Source organism: Cannabis sativa, chromosome X (assembly GCF_029168945.1).
Source record: "Cannabis sativa cultivar Pink pepper isolate KNU-18-1 chromosome X, ASM2916894v1, whole genome shotgun sequence".
Lineage (NCBI taxonomy): Eukaryota > Viridiplantae > Streptophyta > Magnoliopsida > Rosales > Cannabaceae > Cannabis > Cannabis sativa.
Window position 1 is genome coordinate 44,389,554 of NC_083610.1, and position 18,277 is coordinate 44,407,830.

The 18,277-nt window shown below is 36.1% G+C and overlaps 2 protein-coding genes across 3 annotated transcripts; one reads left to right on the plus strand and one right to left on the minus strand.

The window, feature by feature from the left end:
- Positions 1-2,159: 2,159 nt before the first annotated feature.
- On the plus strand, positions 2,160-8,783 carry LOC115708936 (cellulose synthase A catalytic subunit 2 [UDP-forming]). The gene is made up of 14 exons (XM_030636965.2): positions 2,160-2,752; positions 3,282-3,477; positions 3,623-3,858; positions 3,951-4,047; positions 4,140-4,320; positions 4,935-5,201; positions 5,310-5,655; positions 5,735-5,872; positions 5,961-6,086; positions 6,171-6,383; positions 6,489-6,753; positions 6,874-7,070; positions 7,158-7,508; positions 7,621-8,783. The coding sequence occupies exons 1-14, from the start codon at positions 2,672-2,674 to the stop codon at positions 8,200-8,202; spliced, it is 3,276 nt and encodes a 1,091-aa protein (XP_030492825.1). The 5' UTR covers positions 2,160-2,671; the 3' UTR covers positions 8,203-8,783.
- On the minus strand, positions 8,058-18,277 carry LOC115719393 (uncharacterized). 2 transcript variants are annotated; one of them, XM_061106187.1, is made up of 15 exons: positions 17,872-18,277; positions 15,397-17,788; positions 15,209-15,319; positions 13,981-15,105; positions 13,809-13,886; positions 13,307-13,720; positions 12,014-13,192; positions 11,767-11,874; positions 11,326-11,658; positions 11,050-11,241; positions 10,687-10,935; positions 10,318-10,602; positions 9,796-10,227; positions 9,386-9,700; positions 8,058-9,301 (listed from the first exon to the last, which is right to left on the minus strand). In XM_061106187.1, the coding sequence occupies exons 1-15, from the start codon at positions 17,983-17,985 to the stop codon at positions 9,057-9,059; spliced, it is 7,572 nt and encodes a 2,523-aa protein (XP_060962170.1). In that variant the 5' UTR covers positions 17,986-18,277; the 3' UTR covers positions 8,058-9,056. The 2 variants fall into 2 exon arrangements, with proteins under 2 accessions (XP_060962170.1, XP_060962169.1); XM_061106186.1 differs by having other exon boundaries at positions 10,687-10,971; positions 17,872-18,273.

The following is an 18,277-nucleotide window of genomic DNA, read 5'->3' on the forward strand; positions in this document are numbered from 1 at the left end:
TTAAATGTGTTACTATTTATTATAAATAGTGAAAATAAGCATTAAATGCTAGGCAAGTGACATACAATAATAGACTGTGGGAAGAAAAAGAAGATCGTATATTCTGACCAATATATTTATTTATATGTTTGTTTGTGTGTATGTTTCAATTCAATTTTTACAAATATTTTTTTTTTTTTAAAAAAATAATAATAATTAATACTGCAGAATTCAAAAACATATTTAATTAATTAATAATACATCAACTAATCTACATTCAAAGGAATTATTATAATTATTAATTATCAATTTATTATTATGGGATTCTAATAGTCTAAAATTTAACAATATAAAACTTTAATGCACTAAGAATTTATGGTTATCAAATTTAATTAATTATAATTAGTTTTGCATTTATTTGTTTAATATAACTAGAGAGCCTTATTTAGCAGCAAACCCTAAAACAACTTTTTTTTGTTACATAATATAAAAACATAGTGAAGTGTCATAATTTACTAAATTAGAAAGATAAAAATATTGAATTGGTTAAAAAAAATTAAGGTATTTTTTTAATTTTATACTTCAAAAAAGTTTTTTTTTTTTGTATCTTTACGGAATTCCACACAGAAACTCCTATAGTAATTAACGAAGCAACTTAAGTTGTAATCAAAATCGGTTCAACAACTCACATAGAAACTACTGGAAAAATCCAAATCGTAATTTTTTTTTTTAAAAAAAAATTAAAAAATAATATATAAAATAATTCCTCAAAAATGAAATTAGAAATGTATAATAAAATCATATATAACAACAATTGTAGCATTTAAAATAAAAAAAATGGTTGATGACTCAAGCAATATATATAGTGCTATTTAATAAAAATAATCCTTATTCAAAAATAAATTTATTAAAAATAATAGTGTGGATTTGAGCTTAATTCACCTACCTTATTATAGCTATGATTAATATTATCCAGTAATTTAATTTTAATCATGCATTAATTAACTTTATCTCCATTATAGAAGCTCACGTGTCTAAAGTTTACATTCTTTTCTTTTAGGTTAGGTTATATATATATATATAGCTTTTTTTACCATATTTTTTTTCTTTTAAAAAAGTTAATTATATAGGTATACTTTAATTGACCTAATTTAAACCTTTTTTATTCAGTTCTAATTTCCACTTTTTATTATTACAAGTTGATTATGACCACATGTTACAAGCATTTAATTAAATAAAACATAAAATTATGTTACTAAACCAATAAAAAAATATACATGTATATATATTGTAGTTTTCTATGTATACTACCAAAGAGAAAAGGTTAGATTATAATTTTTTTATTTTGGTAATTTTTTTATTGTGGTAATTTTTTTTATTAATATACTAAATTATTATAGCTTATAGGCATGGTTTTCACAAAGTCAATGAGACAAAAATAGTGGGTATGAGTGTATGTGTACTCACATGTGAGATTAATTTCTCTATTTCCGTTCTAAATTTTAATTTATTTCTTTTAATTATTATTATTATTTGTAAATGTCACTATATATTAACTCACTTTCAACAACCCAAAAATAATATAAAATTTAAAATAATTTACACTAAAAAATATAAAAAAAAAATGAAAAACGTTTAAGAAAGGGTAATTTAGTAAAATCCAACAAAAAAAGACCAATAATGAGAAGAGCGCCCGCCAAAACTGTCGGTTCTCTCCCCACGTGACTGGCACGTGACATTTAATTAACTCACCCAACTCAACTCGGTCTCAACTCGCTAACCCCAACTCAGTTTCTCTCTCATTTGACAATTCAATCAGACAAAAAACTAAAAGACCGACCGACACAGAGAGAAATAAATAATTAATTAATTAATTAACAAATTATGAAATCACGAAAATGCCCTTATGAAGAACAGCTCCAATATTGCCGGCCACCGCGACGACCGGCGGCACCACCGTCTCAATCAGCTGAAAAGTTATGGGTCCCACTAGTGAAAGACCCAACAAAGCTGTAATTACCAATAATTATTAAAATAAAATATTTGGATTCTGTTAATTTTTGTTATATTAATATATAATAATAATAATTATACAGCTAACAATTTGTTCTTTGATCTATAATAATATATAAAAAATGAATCTTGATTTCCTGTGTTTCTGTCTTTGTCTCTCGTACTGGTGGGCCGTTGAATTTTCAACTCTCTCTCTCTCTTCTTAGATTCTCTCTCTCTATAATTTGGCATCAACCCGTGTTACAGATCGAAAGTTAACCAAGTTTTCAGAGAACCCATTTGTGAGAAAATAAATAAAAATTGAAACTTGGGTTCTCTCAAGCAAAGAATCATTTACCCTTCTACACTTAATATATTTCCTTTTTTCTTTTTATTTAATTAATTAATTTATTTATTTATTTCTCTTTCTCTCTCTCTTTCATTACACTCTGTATAAAGCTCTGTTTTTTATTGGTTCTATAATGTTGGGTTGGTGCTTCTTCTTGTAAGAAGAACCAGAAGAAGAAGAAGAAGAGGAAAGCTTTGTTCTTTTTGGGTTTGGTTTTTCCCCAGTGATGGGAGAGGTTGAGAAACTGGTTTTCTGAAGTGGGTTTTCGTTTGGTTTCAATTTCAAGGCTGAAAGTTTTAGGCTTTGGATTTTGGTAGCTTTTTTGATTTGGCTCAAGTTTTTTCGGTTGCTATGGAGACCAAAGGAACACTCATTGCGGGTTCTCATAATAGGAATGAGTTTGTTATTATCAATGCCGATGAGGTTTCAAGAGTAAGTCTTCTCATCTTTCTTAACACCTTGCTCTAATGGCAATGGAGCTTCAACAAGTCCTCCAAAATGAGTACCCTTTTGGCCTTTCTGATGATTTTTTGTGCTTAGATCCTGAAATTCACCAAGTGAAAAACAACTTTGTAACTGTTTTTTTCCCCCAATTATTTCTTACCTTCAATATCTTATCTTCTCCTTATTTTTCGTAGCTTCGGTTGAATCTCTGTCATTACTGGTTTTTCGATAGAAGTTTGATTAGATTTTGTTTTTTATACTCTTGTGTGACTTTGTTATCACTTTTTGTGGACTCTTATGCGGCTTTATTAAGTAGTGTTGCTGTTTTTTTCTCTTGATTTCAGAGCTGGTCAATTATTGAAATGTTTCCAAGAAAATTTCTACTTCTTCTATCTTTTGGGCTCTAAAAGACTGTTTTCTTTTCTTCCTTTCTTTCCCTTTTCCACTAATTTTGTTTTTGCATAATGAAGCTGAAAAGTATCCAGATTGATATTGATATGATTACTGTGATTTTCAGGTGACTTCTGTGAAAGAACTAAGTGGACAGATTTGCCAGATCTGTGGAGATGAGATAGAGTTCACTGTAGATGGTGAGCCATTTGTTGCTTGCAATGAATGTGCATTTCCAGTTTGCAGACCTTGCTATGAGTATGAAAGAAGAGAAGGAAATCAAGCCTGCCCTCAGTGTAAAACCAGATACAAACGTCTCAAAGGTACAATTTTTTGACCATTTCTTCCTTTTTAGAGAAATCCCATTTCAGTTGATCTGTTTTTGTTTCTTAAGTTAATCCCAGATCAGTGTGTGTAAGTTTGGATTGGTTTACTGTTACTGAATTGTGGTTTTGACTTTGAAATTAGGGAGTCCTAGAGTTGAAGGTGATGAAGAGGAGGATGATATTGATGATTTGGAGAATGAGTTTCATATTGCTAATGGTGGTGGAGATCCAAACAACATTGCTGAGGCCATGCTCGCTGCTCGCCTCAATGTTGGCCGTGGTGGTTCTCATGTCAATGGTTCTGGGATCACCACACCATCAGAGGTGGATTCAGCTTCTGTTGCTGCTGATATCCCTCTCTTGACTTATGGACAAGAGGTGAATTGATTGTTGCTTTTCTCTTTTCTTTTCATGAATACGTTTCTTATGAACCGAAATGACTGATGATTATGGTTAATATTGCTGTGTAGGATACTGGCATTTCTTCTGATAAGCATGCTCTTATCATACCCCCGTTTATGAGTCGAGGGAAAAGGGTTCATTCAGTGCCATATAGCGAGTCTGGATGTAAGTTTTTCTCGTAAAATTTGAATTGATTTGCAGCTGTTATAGTTTCTTGGTATGAGGCTTGACGGTTAGGCTTTTATTTGATTATGCAGTTCAACCAAGGCCAATGGATCCTAAGAAGGATTTGGCTGTATATGGTTATGGTTCCATTGCGTGGAAGGATCGTATGGAGGAATGGAGGAAGAAGCAGAATGAGAGACTTCAGGTGGTGAAGCATGAAGGTGGAAATGGCGGTGATGATGGGAGTGATCCAGATGATGCTGATTTACCTAAGTAAGTGTTTGATTTTTCAATCCAAGTGAATTATTGAGTTTAGGTGTTGAAAGCAACACATCTGTAATCTTGGAAAGTTAGCCTCCATTTCATGGTAACTTATAAAAGACTAGAAGACAAAAATAACTAACTCTTACAAGTGGAGTTTTCTTTCCTATTTCATAAAAAAAGTTCATGGAAGTTCATAACATTGCTTTTTCTTGTTAGATGAAGGGTATTTTCAATAATGTCCGTATTTAATTTTGGCATTTAGTGTGGAGAATAACTTAACAAAAAAGATGAGTAAAGAGTTGCTAATGTTGTCCAATTTCTTCTTAGAGGGGCCCTTTTTGTTTCTGTTCTTATTCATTTTTCGGTTGTTACTTAAATATATATATTTATAGTTTATAGTTTATTGATTTCATCACACTTTTCAGAACTTGTTGGATGATCATAATGAAGTTTAAGAAGCTGTTTGACTAAATTACAAAATCAATTTTCCAAAATTTGATAATGAAACTTTCTTTTTTTAGTTCATGCATCACTTAATACTCCTTCATTTAACTGTCTCTTTAGCTATTTTCCTTTGTTCATTTTGGTAACATTTTATATTAATGTTCATTTCAATTTTATAGGATGGATGAAGGTAGGCAGCCACTTTCAAGAAAGTTGCCAATTAGATCAAGCAAGATAAATCCATATAGAATGGTTATCCTTCTTCGTATTGCGGTTGTTTGCCTCTTTTTTCACTATCGAATTCTTCACCCTGTCAACGATGCATATGGATTATGGTTAACCTCAGTTATATGCGAAATTTGGTTTGCTGTATCATGGGTATTTGATCAATTTCCTAAATGGAATCCAATTGAACGTGAAACATATCTTGACCGATTATCGTTGAGGTGCCAACTTTTCTCCCTCATTTTCTTTCCCTCCCTTTGATATTTATAATGTGAAAATGTATATGTATGTGTTATGTTGGGCCTTTGTTGATATGAAATTCTGTATAGGTATGAGAAAGAAGGGAAGCCATCTGATTTGGCATGTGTAGACGTATTTGTCAGTACAGTCGATCCTATGAAAGAGCCTCCTCTCATTACAGCAAACACGGTTTTGTCCATCCTTGCTGTAGATTATCCAGTCGACAAGGTTGCATGCTACGTCTCAGATGATGGTGCTGCCATGCTGACTTTTGAAGCCCTCTCAGAAACATCCGAGTTTGCAAGAAAGTGGGTCCCTTTCGCTAAGAAATATAAATTAGAACCCCGAGCACCGGAGTGGTATTTTGCCCAAAAAGTTGATTATCTCAAAGACAAAGTAGATCCAACTTTTGTTAGGGAGCGCCGAGCAATGAAGGTATGCATTTCTTTTACTTGTGATATAGTTGATGACAAAAATGGTATCTTTATCTGATGTTGTCAATGTGTTGGTACAGAGAGATTATGAGGAGTTCAAAGTTCGGATAAATGGATTAGTTGCCACAGCAAAGAAGGTCCCAGAGGATGGCTGGACAATGCAAGATGGAACTCCATGGCCCGGAAACAATGTTAGGGATCACCCTGGAATGATTCAGGTTAGTCATCCTTGCTTCATCAACAAGTTATAAGCTTCTCAAGAATTAAGTGTGTAAAAGTGTTACTTACATTTACCATATTGTTCAGGTTTTCCTTGGTCAAAATGGTGTTCGTGATTTGGATGGAAACGATTTACCTCGTTTGGTTTATGTGTCTCGTGAGAAGAGGCCAGGTTTTGATCATCACAAGAAGGCCGGTGCCATGAATTCATTGGTGAGCCTCTCTCTCTCAATTTGGTTATTAATCATCTTTTTTATTTGATTATGTATTTATAATTACTTTTGTTAATGAATACAGATAAGAGTCTCAGCAATCATCTCAAATGCTCCCTATATACTCAATGTCGATTGTGATCACTACATAAACAACAGCAAAGCACTTCGTGAATCCATGTGCTTCATGATGGACCCTACTTCGGGGAAGAAGATCTGTTATGTGCAATTTCCTCAAAGATTTGATGGTATTGATCGTCACGATAGATACTCAAATCGCAATGTTGTTTTCTTTGATGTAAGTGTCTCGACATTCATCTATTGATACATACATTTCCTTAAAATGCCTTAATTTTTATGTTGGTGGGAGGAAAAGCTTATTCTTTTTCATAATTAAATACAGATCAACATGAAAGGTTTAGATGGGATTCAAGGACCAATTTATGTTGGAACTGGGTGTGTGTTTAGAAGGCAAGCACTCTATGGATATGATGCTCCTGCCAAGAAGAAGTCCCCAATGAGAACCTGTAATTGTTGGCCGAGATGGTGCTGCATGTGTTGTGGGTCTAGGAAGAAAACCAAGAAGCCGAAGACTGACAAAAAGAAGTCGAAAAGCAAGGATGATACAAAGCAGGTTTATGCGCTAGAAAATATTGAGCGAGTAGAAGGTAAGGGGCAATAACATCCTATTTCAAGACCACATTATTTCCATTAGTTTTCTTTATTCATGATATATTTTGTTGATGACATAACATAACATTAATCTGTTATTTGAACTGTCTTTTCAGCAATAGACAACGAAAAATCATCGCTGATGCCCCAGACGAAAATGGAAAAGAAATTCGGTCAGTCAAGTGTATTTATTGCTTCGTCGCTAATGGAAAATGGTGGTGTTCCCAAGGGTGCATCTTCCGCTTCACTGTTGAAAGAAGCCATTCATGTTATTAGTTGCGGATATGAAGATAAAACCGAATGGGGAAAAGAGGTATGCAGTTGTGTATCTATAATTAAAATTTTGAAGGGTCTGCAAGCATTTCTTTTAACAGAAATTTGACATCTAATTCTGTTCCAGGTTGGTTGGATTTACGGTTCTGTTACAGAGGATATTTTGACTGGCTTCAAGATGCACTGCCATGGATGGAGATCAGTATATTGCATTCCTAAAAGGCCTGCATTTAAAGGTTCTGCTCCTATCAATCTTTCTGATAGGTTGCACCAGGTTCTTCGGTGGGCTCTTGGATCTGTTGAGATATTGTTGAGCAGGCATTGTCCTATATGGTATGGGTACGGGTGTGGCTTAAAGCACTTAGAGCGCTTTTCGTACATAAACTCGGTTGTTTATCCTTTGACATCTATCCCGTTGCTCGCCTACTGTACCTTGCCAGCTATATGTCTTGTTACCGGGAGGTTTATTGTCCCTGAGGTAATCATCTCATCAAGTCTATTTTTTATAGTGATGTTTTTATAATGTCCTTTCTTAGTTGCATTTTCGGTTTGTGCTAATTACACAAGCTTTTTGATTTGGTCTTCTACAGATTAGCAACTATGCCAGTATCCTTTTCATGGCTCTCTTTATTTCCATTGCTGTAACAAGTATTCTCGAGATGCAATGGGGAGGTGTTGGCATACACGATTGGTGGAGGAACGAGCAATTTTGGGTCATTGGTGGTGTTTCCTCTCATCTTTTTGCTCTCTTCCAGGGTCTGCTTAAGGTTTTAGCTGGTGTTAACACAAACTTTACCGTTACATCAAAAGCCGCAGATGATGGAGAATTCTCAGAGCTCTACCTGTTCAAGTGGACAACTTTATTGATCCCTCCAATGACTTTGCTTATAATAAACATTATTGGAGTCATTGTTGGAATTTCAGATGCCATCAGCAATGGTTACGATTCATGGGGTCCACTCTTCGGTAGGCTCTTTTTCGCCATCTGGGTTATTCTTCATCTCTATCCTTTCCTCAAAGGTTTCATGGGCAAACAGAACAGACTTCCAACCATTATTGTGGTGTGGTCAATTCTTCTAGCATCAATTTTCTCACTTTTGTGGGTTAGAATCAACCCATTTGTGGCTAAAGGTGATATTGTATTGGAAGTTTGTGGTTTGGACTGTGACTAGAAAAAGATATACAACAACAGAACAGAAGGGTTCATCAAAAAGGTTTGATTTTTATGTAGAAAAAAAAAACTGTGTAGAAATATGCACAAGTGTAAGATTTTTTCCTTTTTCTTTTTATTTTTTCTCTTTTCGGGTTGAAGATGAAGGCATCCCTGGACACCGTACCGAAAGAAAAATGTCATCTTGGTAAAAGATGGAAGTGCAGAAGAGTTAGTTGGTTGGGGATGCATGTAGATATAAAAGGAACTGGAATCTGACACATTGAGATTTGTTTTGCAAAGTTTTTCATTTTGATTCTTTATTATACATGGTTGAAAGGGAGATTGTACTCAGGTCTTGTCTGTAATCTCAGGAGAGAGCATTTAGTCCCCATTTTCTTAATCTTATTATTATACCTTTTCCTAATAAGGGAACTCAAAATTGTATGTCTGTCTACAAAAGGGGAGAGATTGTGTTTGAAAAAGTTCATGAGTTCCCCTAAACATGGAATTATTTATATGTTGCTCTCTTTCATTTGTATTTTTGTATTTTTGACAGAAAAATAAACTGCAATCCAAGTGATGTAATTTTCAGAATATTCATTTTATATCTCTTGTTTGGATGTTTATTTATTTATTTTGTTAAAATAATGAAAGTTCAATATTTTATACCTTATGGAACTCATTGTTTCTACAAAGCACAAATCGAAGCATTTAAATTTGTAATTATTACACAACAGAAGAATACTAATCTAAATTAGCATACACATCAATCTAACACTATCTAAATTCTGCATGAGATATGCCAGAATTAATTTCAAATCTCTATGCATCATCTAATATTAATTAAGATTTCAGTTAGGTTTCAATGAATGCCTAAATATTCGGCAAATTCTCCAGAGGGCGTCTCTTCTGTGATTTTTTCGAGGCTGTAAAGCTGCTGAAATGTTCCCTCTTGGTGCTTGGCATGTTCTCTTTCATATCATGAGAAATCTTGAGATTCTTTGGAGTTGCTGGGACTGAGAAAATGTTATTCTTTGGTATAATAGTAGAATCAATTATGCACTCCTTACTATAATCTTGATGTGATTCCAACTTCAGGAGCCTTGATTTAGAAGAAACTGCAAAATGAGATCAAGGGCCAAAGAGTTAGACCTTATATTTCTGAAACTGAAGTAAAAGATACTGAAGTATATTAAGCTTACCGGTCCATGGAGTTGAAGAAAACTGGTCCACATTTGTTCCTTTCAGTTCTGAATCATCTTTGTTCACAAAAATTTCTTCTTGCTTTGAATCCTCAGCAGCATCTATAGAACTCTCAAACCCAGCAGATACATCTTTATTGTGCTCAAAGCAACCGCCAACATTACATTTCTCTTCTGTGACGTTATTTTCAATGATGGACTCATCCAAAGCAGCGGCATAGGAACTTGTTACCTGTGCTTCTGACAGATCATTGCTAACTTCTGCTGTCCCAACCATGCCTTCAACAACATTACACAATTCCGCTGAGGAAATACCTGAGAACAGAATAACAATAACTCAATATTTTTTAAGGAAATATTTAACTGAGACATACTTGTCTAGGGGTAGGTGATGATTAAATATACATTACCTTTCTCTGCTGAACCTCCATTTTCACTGCTGGGCTCATCTGAATCAGCAGTAATATTAGTAGTGTTTCCTTCTGAAATATTTTCATTCAACTCCCTTGTCTCTACAATATCACTAGTGTTTGTAGGAGCTGTTATGCTGCCAATAATCTCTGTAGATTCCTTAAACTCGAGTGCCTCGGATTCATGACAGACAGACTCCTTCGATCCCTCGTTTTCATAGATGAGCTCATCTAAAGAAGTAAAGTGATTTTCATGCTGAATCTGAACTTCCACAACTGAAGCAGAAACTGTTGAAATACTAACTACAGTATCTTCCTCATTTTTCATCTCCTCACTCTCAGGTTCAAATGTTTTGCTATCTTCGAAACCCAAATTTAGCTCAAAACCAGTACTTAAAGACTCTTCAGCATCACACTCCACTGCCTTGTCATCTGTTTTAATTTTTGCAAAAAAGAGATCGTTAGTAGCTACAATTAATCAAACAATTAAGTGTATTAAAACAGATGATGAGTTGTACTAACCTTGAGGTGTCAATTGCATTGATTGACTAGAAAGAGCAATATCTGAGCATTGTTGGTCACCCTTTTCAGGTTCTAGAATTTCTTCCACATCTGCAGTGTCCTTGGATGCATCAGAATATATTACCACTTTTTCTAGAACTTCTGCATCTACTTTCTCCGAACTAATCTTGCTGTCATTGCTACTGAATAGATTGTGCAGATCCATACAAATACCACTGACTCTTCGGTCAGTTCCAAGTTCATTACTTTCTTCAATGAATGAATCTAAATTGTTTAGATCGGTTCCTACAGTAAAAATTAAAAAAATTGTTTGTAAATATTTAAGGTTACCAAATTTTTTATTTGATTTGTTAAGTTAAGAATACACACCCTCTTCAGGCTTCAATATTGAGAGTTCTTCCACACATGCAGCAGTGTCCTTAAATGCACCAGAAAATTGCACAGTTTCTGAATGATGCAAATCATGCATTTCCCGGGTTTCTTTGGAATTAATCTTGATGTTATTGCTGCTAAAGAGATTGCTGAGAGACAGACAGAAATCATCAGTCTTGTCACCTTCTTCCAACATAATTCTGTGGCATCTTGAGGCTCTATGGTCAGTTCCAAGGTCTTTATTTGCTTCAAAGGATGAACCAACATTTTCAAGATCAGTTCCTGCAAGAATGTTAGTAAATATTTAACTTTAAGGTTAATCCAAATTTTTATTTGATTTGTAAAGTTTAGAGAACACACCCTTTTCAGACTTCAGTATGGAGAGTTCTTCCACACATGCAGCAGCGTCCTTGGAATTAATTTTGCTGTTATTGCTGCCACAAAGATTGCTGAGAGCCAGAGAGAAATCATCTGTTTTGTCACCATTTTGCAACATAAATCTGTAATATCTTGAGGCTTCTAAGGATGAACCCACATTTTCAAGGTCAGTTCCTGCAAGAATGTTTGTAAATATTTAACTTTACGGTTAATCCAATTTTTTATTTGATTTGTAAAGTTTAGTGAGCATAAACACACCCTCTTCAGGCTTCATAAGTGAGAGTTCTTCCACACGTGCAGCAGTGTCCTTGGAATTCAGTTTGCTGTTATTGCTGCTAAAAAGATTGCTGAGAACCGGGGAGAAATCACCTGTATCGTCGCCTTCTTCCAACATAATTCTGTTGTATCTTGAGGCTCCAGTGTCCTTGGAATTCGTTTTGCTGTTATTGCTGCTAAAAAGACTGCTGAGAGCCAGAGAGAAATCACCTGTTTTGTCCCCTTCTTCCAACATAATTCTGTGGTATCTTGAGGCGTCAGTTCCAAGGTCTTTATTTACTTTTATGGATGAACCCACATTTTCTAGATCAGTTCCTACAAAATGAGAAAATAGAATTTTTGTAAGACTTAAGTTGGTGCGTCCATGTTATTGATTGTTTTTTTTTTTTTTTGGCTAAGTTAAAAACAGAATTGCATCTGTACCTTTGTCAGTGTTAACCTTCTCCACAACTTCAACACTTTCTGTGACAAGATTTCTGTATACATGACAAGGAGAGTCCTTTCCTGCTGCCACCATAGAAGAAGAGTTGTCTATATAGAAAGATAACATAATTAGAATGTTAATGGAGGATACAATTCAAAACTTGAAAGAACGAAGTAAGGAAAGACAACCAGCTAATACTATATGACAAAGAAATCATTCTAGAACAAAAAGTAATGCTATACAAACCTGTTCTGCCAATTGTGTTTTCTGCTAATGTCTTAATGTCTGAGGTGATTTTCTCATCACAATCATTCTCCAATTTCTGTGGTGAAATGGGTGGTGTACCTGCCAACTCAGTACCGTCCTCAACACTATCAAAAGCAATTCTTTGATCCAAGCTCCCATCACCAGCTTCATCAGTTGAAACTACTTTGGTTTCTTGAGAATTAATCAATACAGAATCACGGAGACTGTCATTCTGTGCTTGAATTTCATCTTCACTGAGTGTTGTTTCAGCATGAACACTAATAGCCTGGGAATTTGAATTAATCAATATAGTGTCAGTACCACCGTCAGTTTGTTCTTGAATTTCATCTTCAGCCGAGATATCATTGACATCAACTGCAGTAGCACCCACAACTACATCTACACTGACTGTGGTTTGAACACTCTGGGAATTTGAGATTTCCTCCTCTCCACCAATATCTCCATCCCCTGACACAGAGTTATCAGATACCCATGAAACATTTTCATCCAGATCTTCATCATTGACAGAGACAGCACCATTTTCTTCCTCCAGCTCTGTTCTTTCAGTGTTCATTGCACAAGCTTCTTCATCTTCTTCTCCACCATCTTCCAGCATATTCTCAAAACCATGCTCAGCCACACTATTTGTCTCTACACCTTCTACAGCATCACTTTCACATCCCTCAGATTCTGGTCCATTCTCTTCATGCACAAGATGCATACGGGTCTCATTTTCTAAATACTCTTGGATGATGGCACATGCATCCTCCTTCTCATCAGGACTTCCGCTATCCCCGGAAATCATCTCTTTGGAAACAGCTGGGGTATTATGATCTCCATGCTCTCCAAGTTGTCTTTCAGAAACTTCTTCAACTTGATCATCCATTGTCAGATTTTCCTCAACCTCCTTGTCTTCTAAATTGGCTTCTACAAGGACTTCATTAGAGTTTTCAACTCCCTCTTTTTCACCATCTCCTAAATCCACAACTTTTTCAAAACAAGCAATCTCTGAAGAAGGAACATGAAGCTCTGATGTTTCATTAAGCTGTTCATTCATTGTCAAATTTTCCTCAACCTCCATGTGCTTCCCATTATCATAAGATTGTTCAGCTCTCTCTTTGTCACCATCAGCTAAATCCATATTTGTTTCTGAAGCAGGAAGCTCTGAGGTTCTATTACCTGTTTTCAAAAAGTTCAAAAAAAATGAGGACTTGAAATAAAAACTCAAATTAATCAAATAAAAAAGTCAGTAAACATTCATCGCTGAATTGCCAAATTGTAGAGTTAAACTACCTGGTGAAGGAACAAAGCACTCAACACTTTGTGGTACTGCAACATCATTTACGTCATCACTTCCAACAGGATTGCTTTCAAGCGCTTCCTCAATACTACAATCAATGTCTGTCACTAAAGCAGAATAATCTGCTGCAACATCATTTACGTCCTCACTTCCAACAGGAATCCTTTCGAGTGTTTCCTCAATGCTATAATCAATGTCTGTCACTAAAGCAGAATCCTCTGCTGCACCATCATTTACATCATCAATTCCAACAGGATTGTTTTCAAGAGCTTCCTCAATACTACAATCAACGTCTGTTACTAAAGCAGAATCCTTTGCTGCACCATCATTGTAATTGGCTTGGACTTGAGAAAGCTCTAAAGTAGTTGCATCAATTTCCTGGTTTATGTCACTTGCAGCTCCATTTCCTAGAATCAAAATTTTACAAACTTATCAAGAACATGTAAATTTTCAAACTAATAACTAAAAACAATGCAACAGAAAGTAACAGAATACCTTCTTCCTTTGTATTTGCCTCTTCTTCTGTTGTATAAACTGCGTCCTCACAGGGATTATGAGATCTATTTTCATCTCCTGCAATTTAGTGGTTATGCCAGTTAGTTAGTCTAACTCAAAATATTACAAATTTACAATTATTTAAAATCAAAATACAGTCAAAGATACTAACCATGGGATGGAGAAACATTCAGCATTGAGCCACAGGAGATATCAATAGATAACTCTACTTTCGAAGAATACTCCTCTTCCAACTTATATGCACTATCCATATTCTTATAGTCAACTTCTTCATCTGTCCAAGTTGGTGGAACTTCAACATCAGCATCAGCTTCAGTTTGTGGAAATTCAACATCAGCATCAGCTTCAGCTTCAGTTTGTGGAACTTCAACATCAGCATCAGCTTGTGGATCTTCAACATTTTCAGGCCCAACTATAGCTCCACGGTCACTGTCATGCATATCAAGTGCTTCATTGGCCAAAGTATTGTCCATTCTAGCATCATCTTTGTTAAGGTTCTCAATTTGCAGTAGAGTTGGAATAACTTCAGTTGTTGCCTCCTTTGTAACTTCTGAAGACAAGGGTCCAATAGCATCTAAATTCCCGCGCTCTTGCTCCTCTTGTAACTTCTCTGACTTATCTTCAAACCCAACTTGGTCATCGCCAAACACAAGATTATCAGCAGCTGGTGAAGCAACATGATGGTCAATTTCACTAGAATGTGGTTGCTGAATTTCTAGCACAGATTGTGTAATTTCATTTGATGTCTCCTTCAAATCTCCACTCTCCTGCTCCTCTTCCAACTCCTCAAACTTATCTTCTACCTCAACTTTTTCATTCTCAAACATGAGATTTTGAGCAGCTAGTGAAGCACCTTCATCCTCCAAAGGAACATGATTGTCAAGATCACTATGAGGTTGTTGAAATTCCTGTACAGTTTGCAAAACTTCGTTTGACGCCATCTCATTTGAGTTACTTGGAGACTCACACTTCTTTCCTTCCAACTCCTCCAGCTTCTCTTCCACATTAACTTGATCAGCCATGGAAATGAAATCATGAGCAGAAAATGAATGGTCTCTATTCAACTCTGAAGCAACATCTTTGTGATCACCAAAAGATTGATGCTGACTTGCTATAACTTTGTTTGATGCACTTGGAGACTCACACTCACTTCCCTCTTGCAACTTCTCCAATGTAAAATGAGACCGCGACTCTGCTTCAACATCTTCCTTTAACACAACTATTTCATTGTTATATTCCAAACATGTTGTACCAATTAGTGTCCCTGCCTTCTCATCTGCACATCAATAGCCTCATGAATGAGAAAAATATAAAGAAAATCGATGAACTATAAAGCTTCCATAAAGAAAGCATAATTAGAAAAATAAAAGGGTGGGTACCTTGACTATTATTTGCATTTTCTACATGATCCTCTTGAATACTAACTTTGTATTTCTCAGCTGATTGATTATCTAACTCATCACTCCCTTGGTTAATGTTTTTATATCCACCTGCAGTTTAAAAGCGTATTATTAGAAAACGCTAAGTATTATAGGACCTTTGTTTGACAGAAATATATAAACTTCACCTTCAGAATCTTCATCATGGATAGATGACAAATCATAGTGCTCGTCATTTGGATATTCCACTGATTCAACTAAATTATAATCACCACTTGCATTCTTTTCCAGCAACTTTTCTGTGCCTTCTTCTACTGTGTTGTCTTCTACAACACTATTATCAACTACAGATGGTAATACCTGAATCTGCATACTTGGTGCAAGATCAATCACTAGATTTGGTGAAATATCACTGACCAAACCTGGCGAAATATCAACTACCAAATTTGGCGAAATATCAACCAGTTCATTATTAACAGTAGAAACCTCAGCAGAACCAAGTTGATTCACGGTGGCTTGTGAAACTTCTTTGCTACATAACAAATCAGGCTCATTTCTGCTTGTTGAAGCTTCTACCTCAGCCAACTCATCAATCACAGGTGACTCCTTGACGGACAAAGCGTTTCCAGGTTCATGAGCAATCACTGAACTCTGTACGTTCAACTTCTCATACTTCGTAGCAACTTCTCCCAATTTGTCAGATATTTTAGATAAAATCTGACTAGAAGCATCAAGAGTAGACTTCCTTGTAGGCATAGCTGCAATGTTAGCACATCTTTTTAAAGGTTCTTCCTTTGATGGATTCACCCTTTCACTAGTCTCATGAGTAGTCAACTGCTCATTGTTAATAGAACTATCAGCAACAGTAAACAATCTAGTATTCCTCCTGGTCCTTCTTGAGGGGCCATCAGGTAATAATTGCTTCATAGTATCACCATCAGACCCAGTTTTAGAAACAGATTCCACTTCTGTCATCTTTGATCTTTTACTGGGTTCCAAATTCAACACTAGTCCATTTTCAATAGATTCACCAGCAAAAGTTTCACTTGCCACTCTTCCCTTCTTGCCAGCAACAGACTTCCTCCTCAAATTTCTGCCCAACCCCTTCAAAGATTCTTCAGGTTGAAGAACATCTTGAGAAGCCTTCTTTGTTTCTGCAACAGCATATGCACCACCCTCAACATCAGCTTTCCCCAAATCATCAGTCAAAGCAGTAGAGTTGTCATCCACTGCCACCTTTTTTTGAGACTTGGGTCTTCTGGCTAAACCCTTCAAAGGTTCTTCAAGTTGAAGAACATTTTGACATTCATTCTTTGGTTCTGCAGAATCATTCTCATTAATCTGAGTCCTGGACCTTCTGGTCCTAACAGCAACATCAATTTCCCCCAAATCCTTAGTCAAGGCATTAGAGTCTTCATTCTTGGCCACATTCATCTGAGTCTTAGACCTTCTGGTCCTACCCTCAACAACAGCTTTCCCCAAATCCTCAGTCAAAGCACTAGAGCTTTCATCTTTAGCCACATTCGTCTGAGTCTTAGACCTTCTGGTCCTAGCCTCAACAACAGCTATCCCCAAATCCTCAGTCAAAGCACTAGAGCCTTCATCTTTAGCCACATTCTTCTGAGTCTTAGACCTTCTGGTCCTACCCTCAACAACAGCTTTTCCCAAATCCTCAGTCAAAGCACTAGAGCCTTCATCTTTAGCCACCACATCCATCTGAGTCCTCTTAGACCTTCTGGTCCTACCCTCAACAACAGTTTTCCCCAAATCCTCAGTCAAAGCACTAGGGCCTTCATCTTTAGCCACATTCATCTGAGTCTTAGACCTTCTAGACCCAACTCCAACATCAATTTTACCCAATTCTTGGCTCAACGCATTAGAGCCATCATCCTTAGCCACATTCACCTGCGTCTTGGACCTTCTGGTCCTAACCCCAACTTCAGTTCTGCTCACATCTTGACTCAAAGTATTACAGCCACCTTCATCCTTTGACTCATACTTTACCTCTGCAACGAGATTCTCCTGTAAAGTCTCATCCACCGAAACAAACCTCGTCTTCCTTGAACCTCTAAGAGAAATTTTCTTGCTTGGAACTACTTCTCCTTCTTCTCCATTCCCACCAGCTTCAATCACAACATTTCTACCTCTCAACTGCCTAACACCCTCTTCTTTCTTCCCTTCATCACACTCAGCAGAACCATCAACAACCGAAGACGGTTTATCACAAACATCAACAGTTTCCTTCCCTCTTCTCCCTCTCTTTCTCCCAGCAACAGCCAAAGAAACCACCTTTGATTCCTCTTCAACAACACTCTGCCCTCTAGATCTTGTTACTCTAACAGGGTTTACCTCAACATTCTTCTTCACTACAACATTCTTACTCGTAGCCCTCCTCTTCCTCGAATTCCCGTTCTTCGATTTTGAACAGTAATCCGAATCTGAATCCAGATCCGTACCCACAAAAACAAATGTCTCATTATCAGGACTAAAAGTCACTTTCTTAACCTTCTTATCAACATCCACCGATTGAATTTCACCATCAATTTCGCACAAACCCTTTGACCCAGAAGCCTCACCATCCTGTTGACAAAACAAAATTTACAGGAATTTTACATACAAATTCTAGGGAAACAAACAGAAAACAAAATTCAAGAAAAGGGTACCTTGAGAAGCAAATTTAGCCGATCCGCCATTTCACGATTAGTCAAATTAGCTGGAATCCCATGAGTCTTGCACAAAGCTTGAAGCTCCTTCCTCTTCATTGCATGATAATCCATCTCTACATACCAAAGAAACGAAATCCAAAGTCTCTTACAAGACCAGTTTTTTGGAGTTCCTACTGTTCATGCGTTTTTGGGTTTTTTTGAAATTGGGTTTTTATTTTGAAGAGGCAAAAAATTCAAATTTTGAATTTGGACAGGTTTCCCACGCTCCTCCTATAAAACGGCTAGTGGTTCTTCCTTTCCTATTATATTTTAATCTTATCCCACTCGCGCGAGTGTACTCGCGTGAATATTACGACAGGTATAGGATAAGAAGGGTTAAATGGTAAATTGGGGAAGTATTAGA

Coding starts and splice junctions, on each gene's coding strand:
- LOC115708936 (XM_030636965.2), top strand. CDS start 2,672: ATGGAGACCAAAGGAACACTCATTGCGGGTTCTCATAATAGGAATGAG. Junction 3,478..3,622: donor CAGATACAAACGTCTCAAAG/GTACAATTTTTT, acceptor CTTTGAAATTAG/GGAGTCCTAGAGTTGAAGGT. Junction 6,384..6,488: donor GCAATGTTGTTTTCTTTGAT/GTAAGTGTCTCG, acceptor AATTAAATACAG/ATCAACATGAAAGGTTTAGA.
- LOC115719393 (XM_061106186.1), bottom strand. CDS start 17,985: ATGGATTATCATGCAATGAAGAGGAAGGAGCTTCAAGCTTTGTGCAAG. Junction 15,106..15,208: donor AAATGCAAATAATAGTCAAG/GTACCCACCCTT, acceptor ATTGATGTGCAG/ATGAGAAGGCAGGGACACTA. Junction 11,875..12,013: donor AAACACAATTGGCAGAACAG/GTTTGTATAGCA, acceptor CTTTCTATATAG/ACAACTCTTCTTCTATGGTG.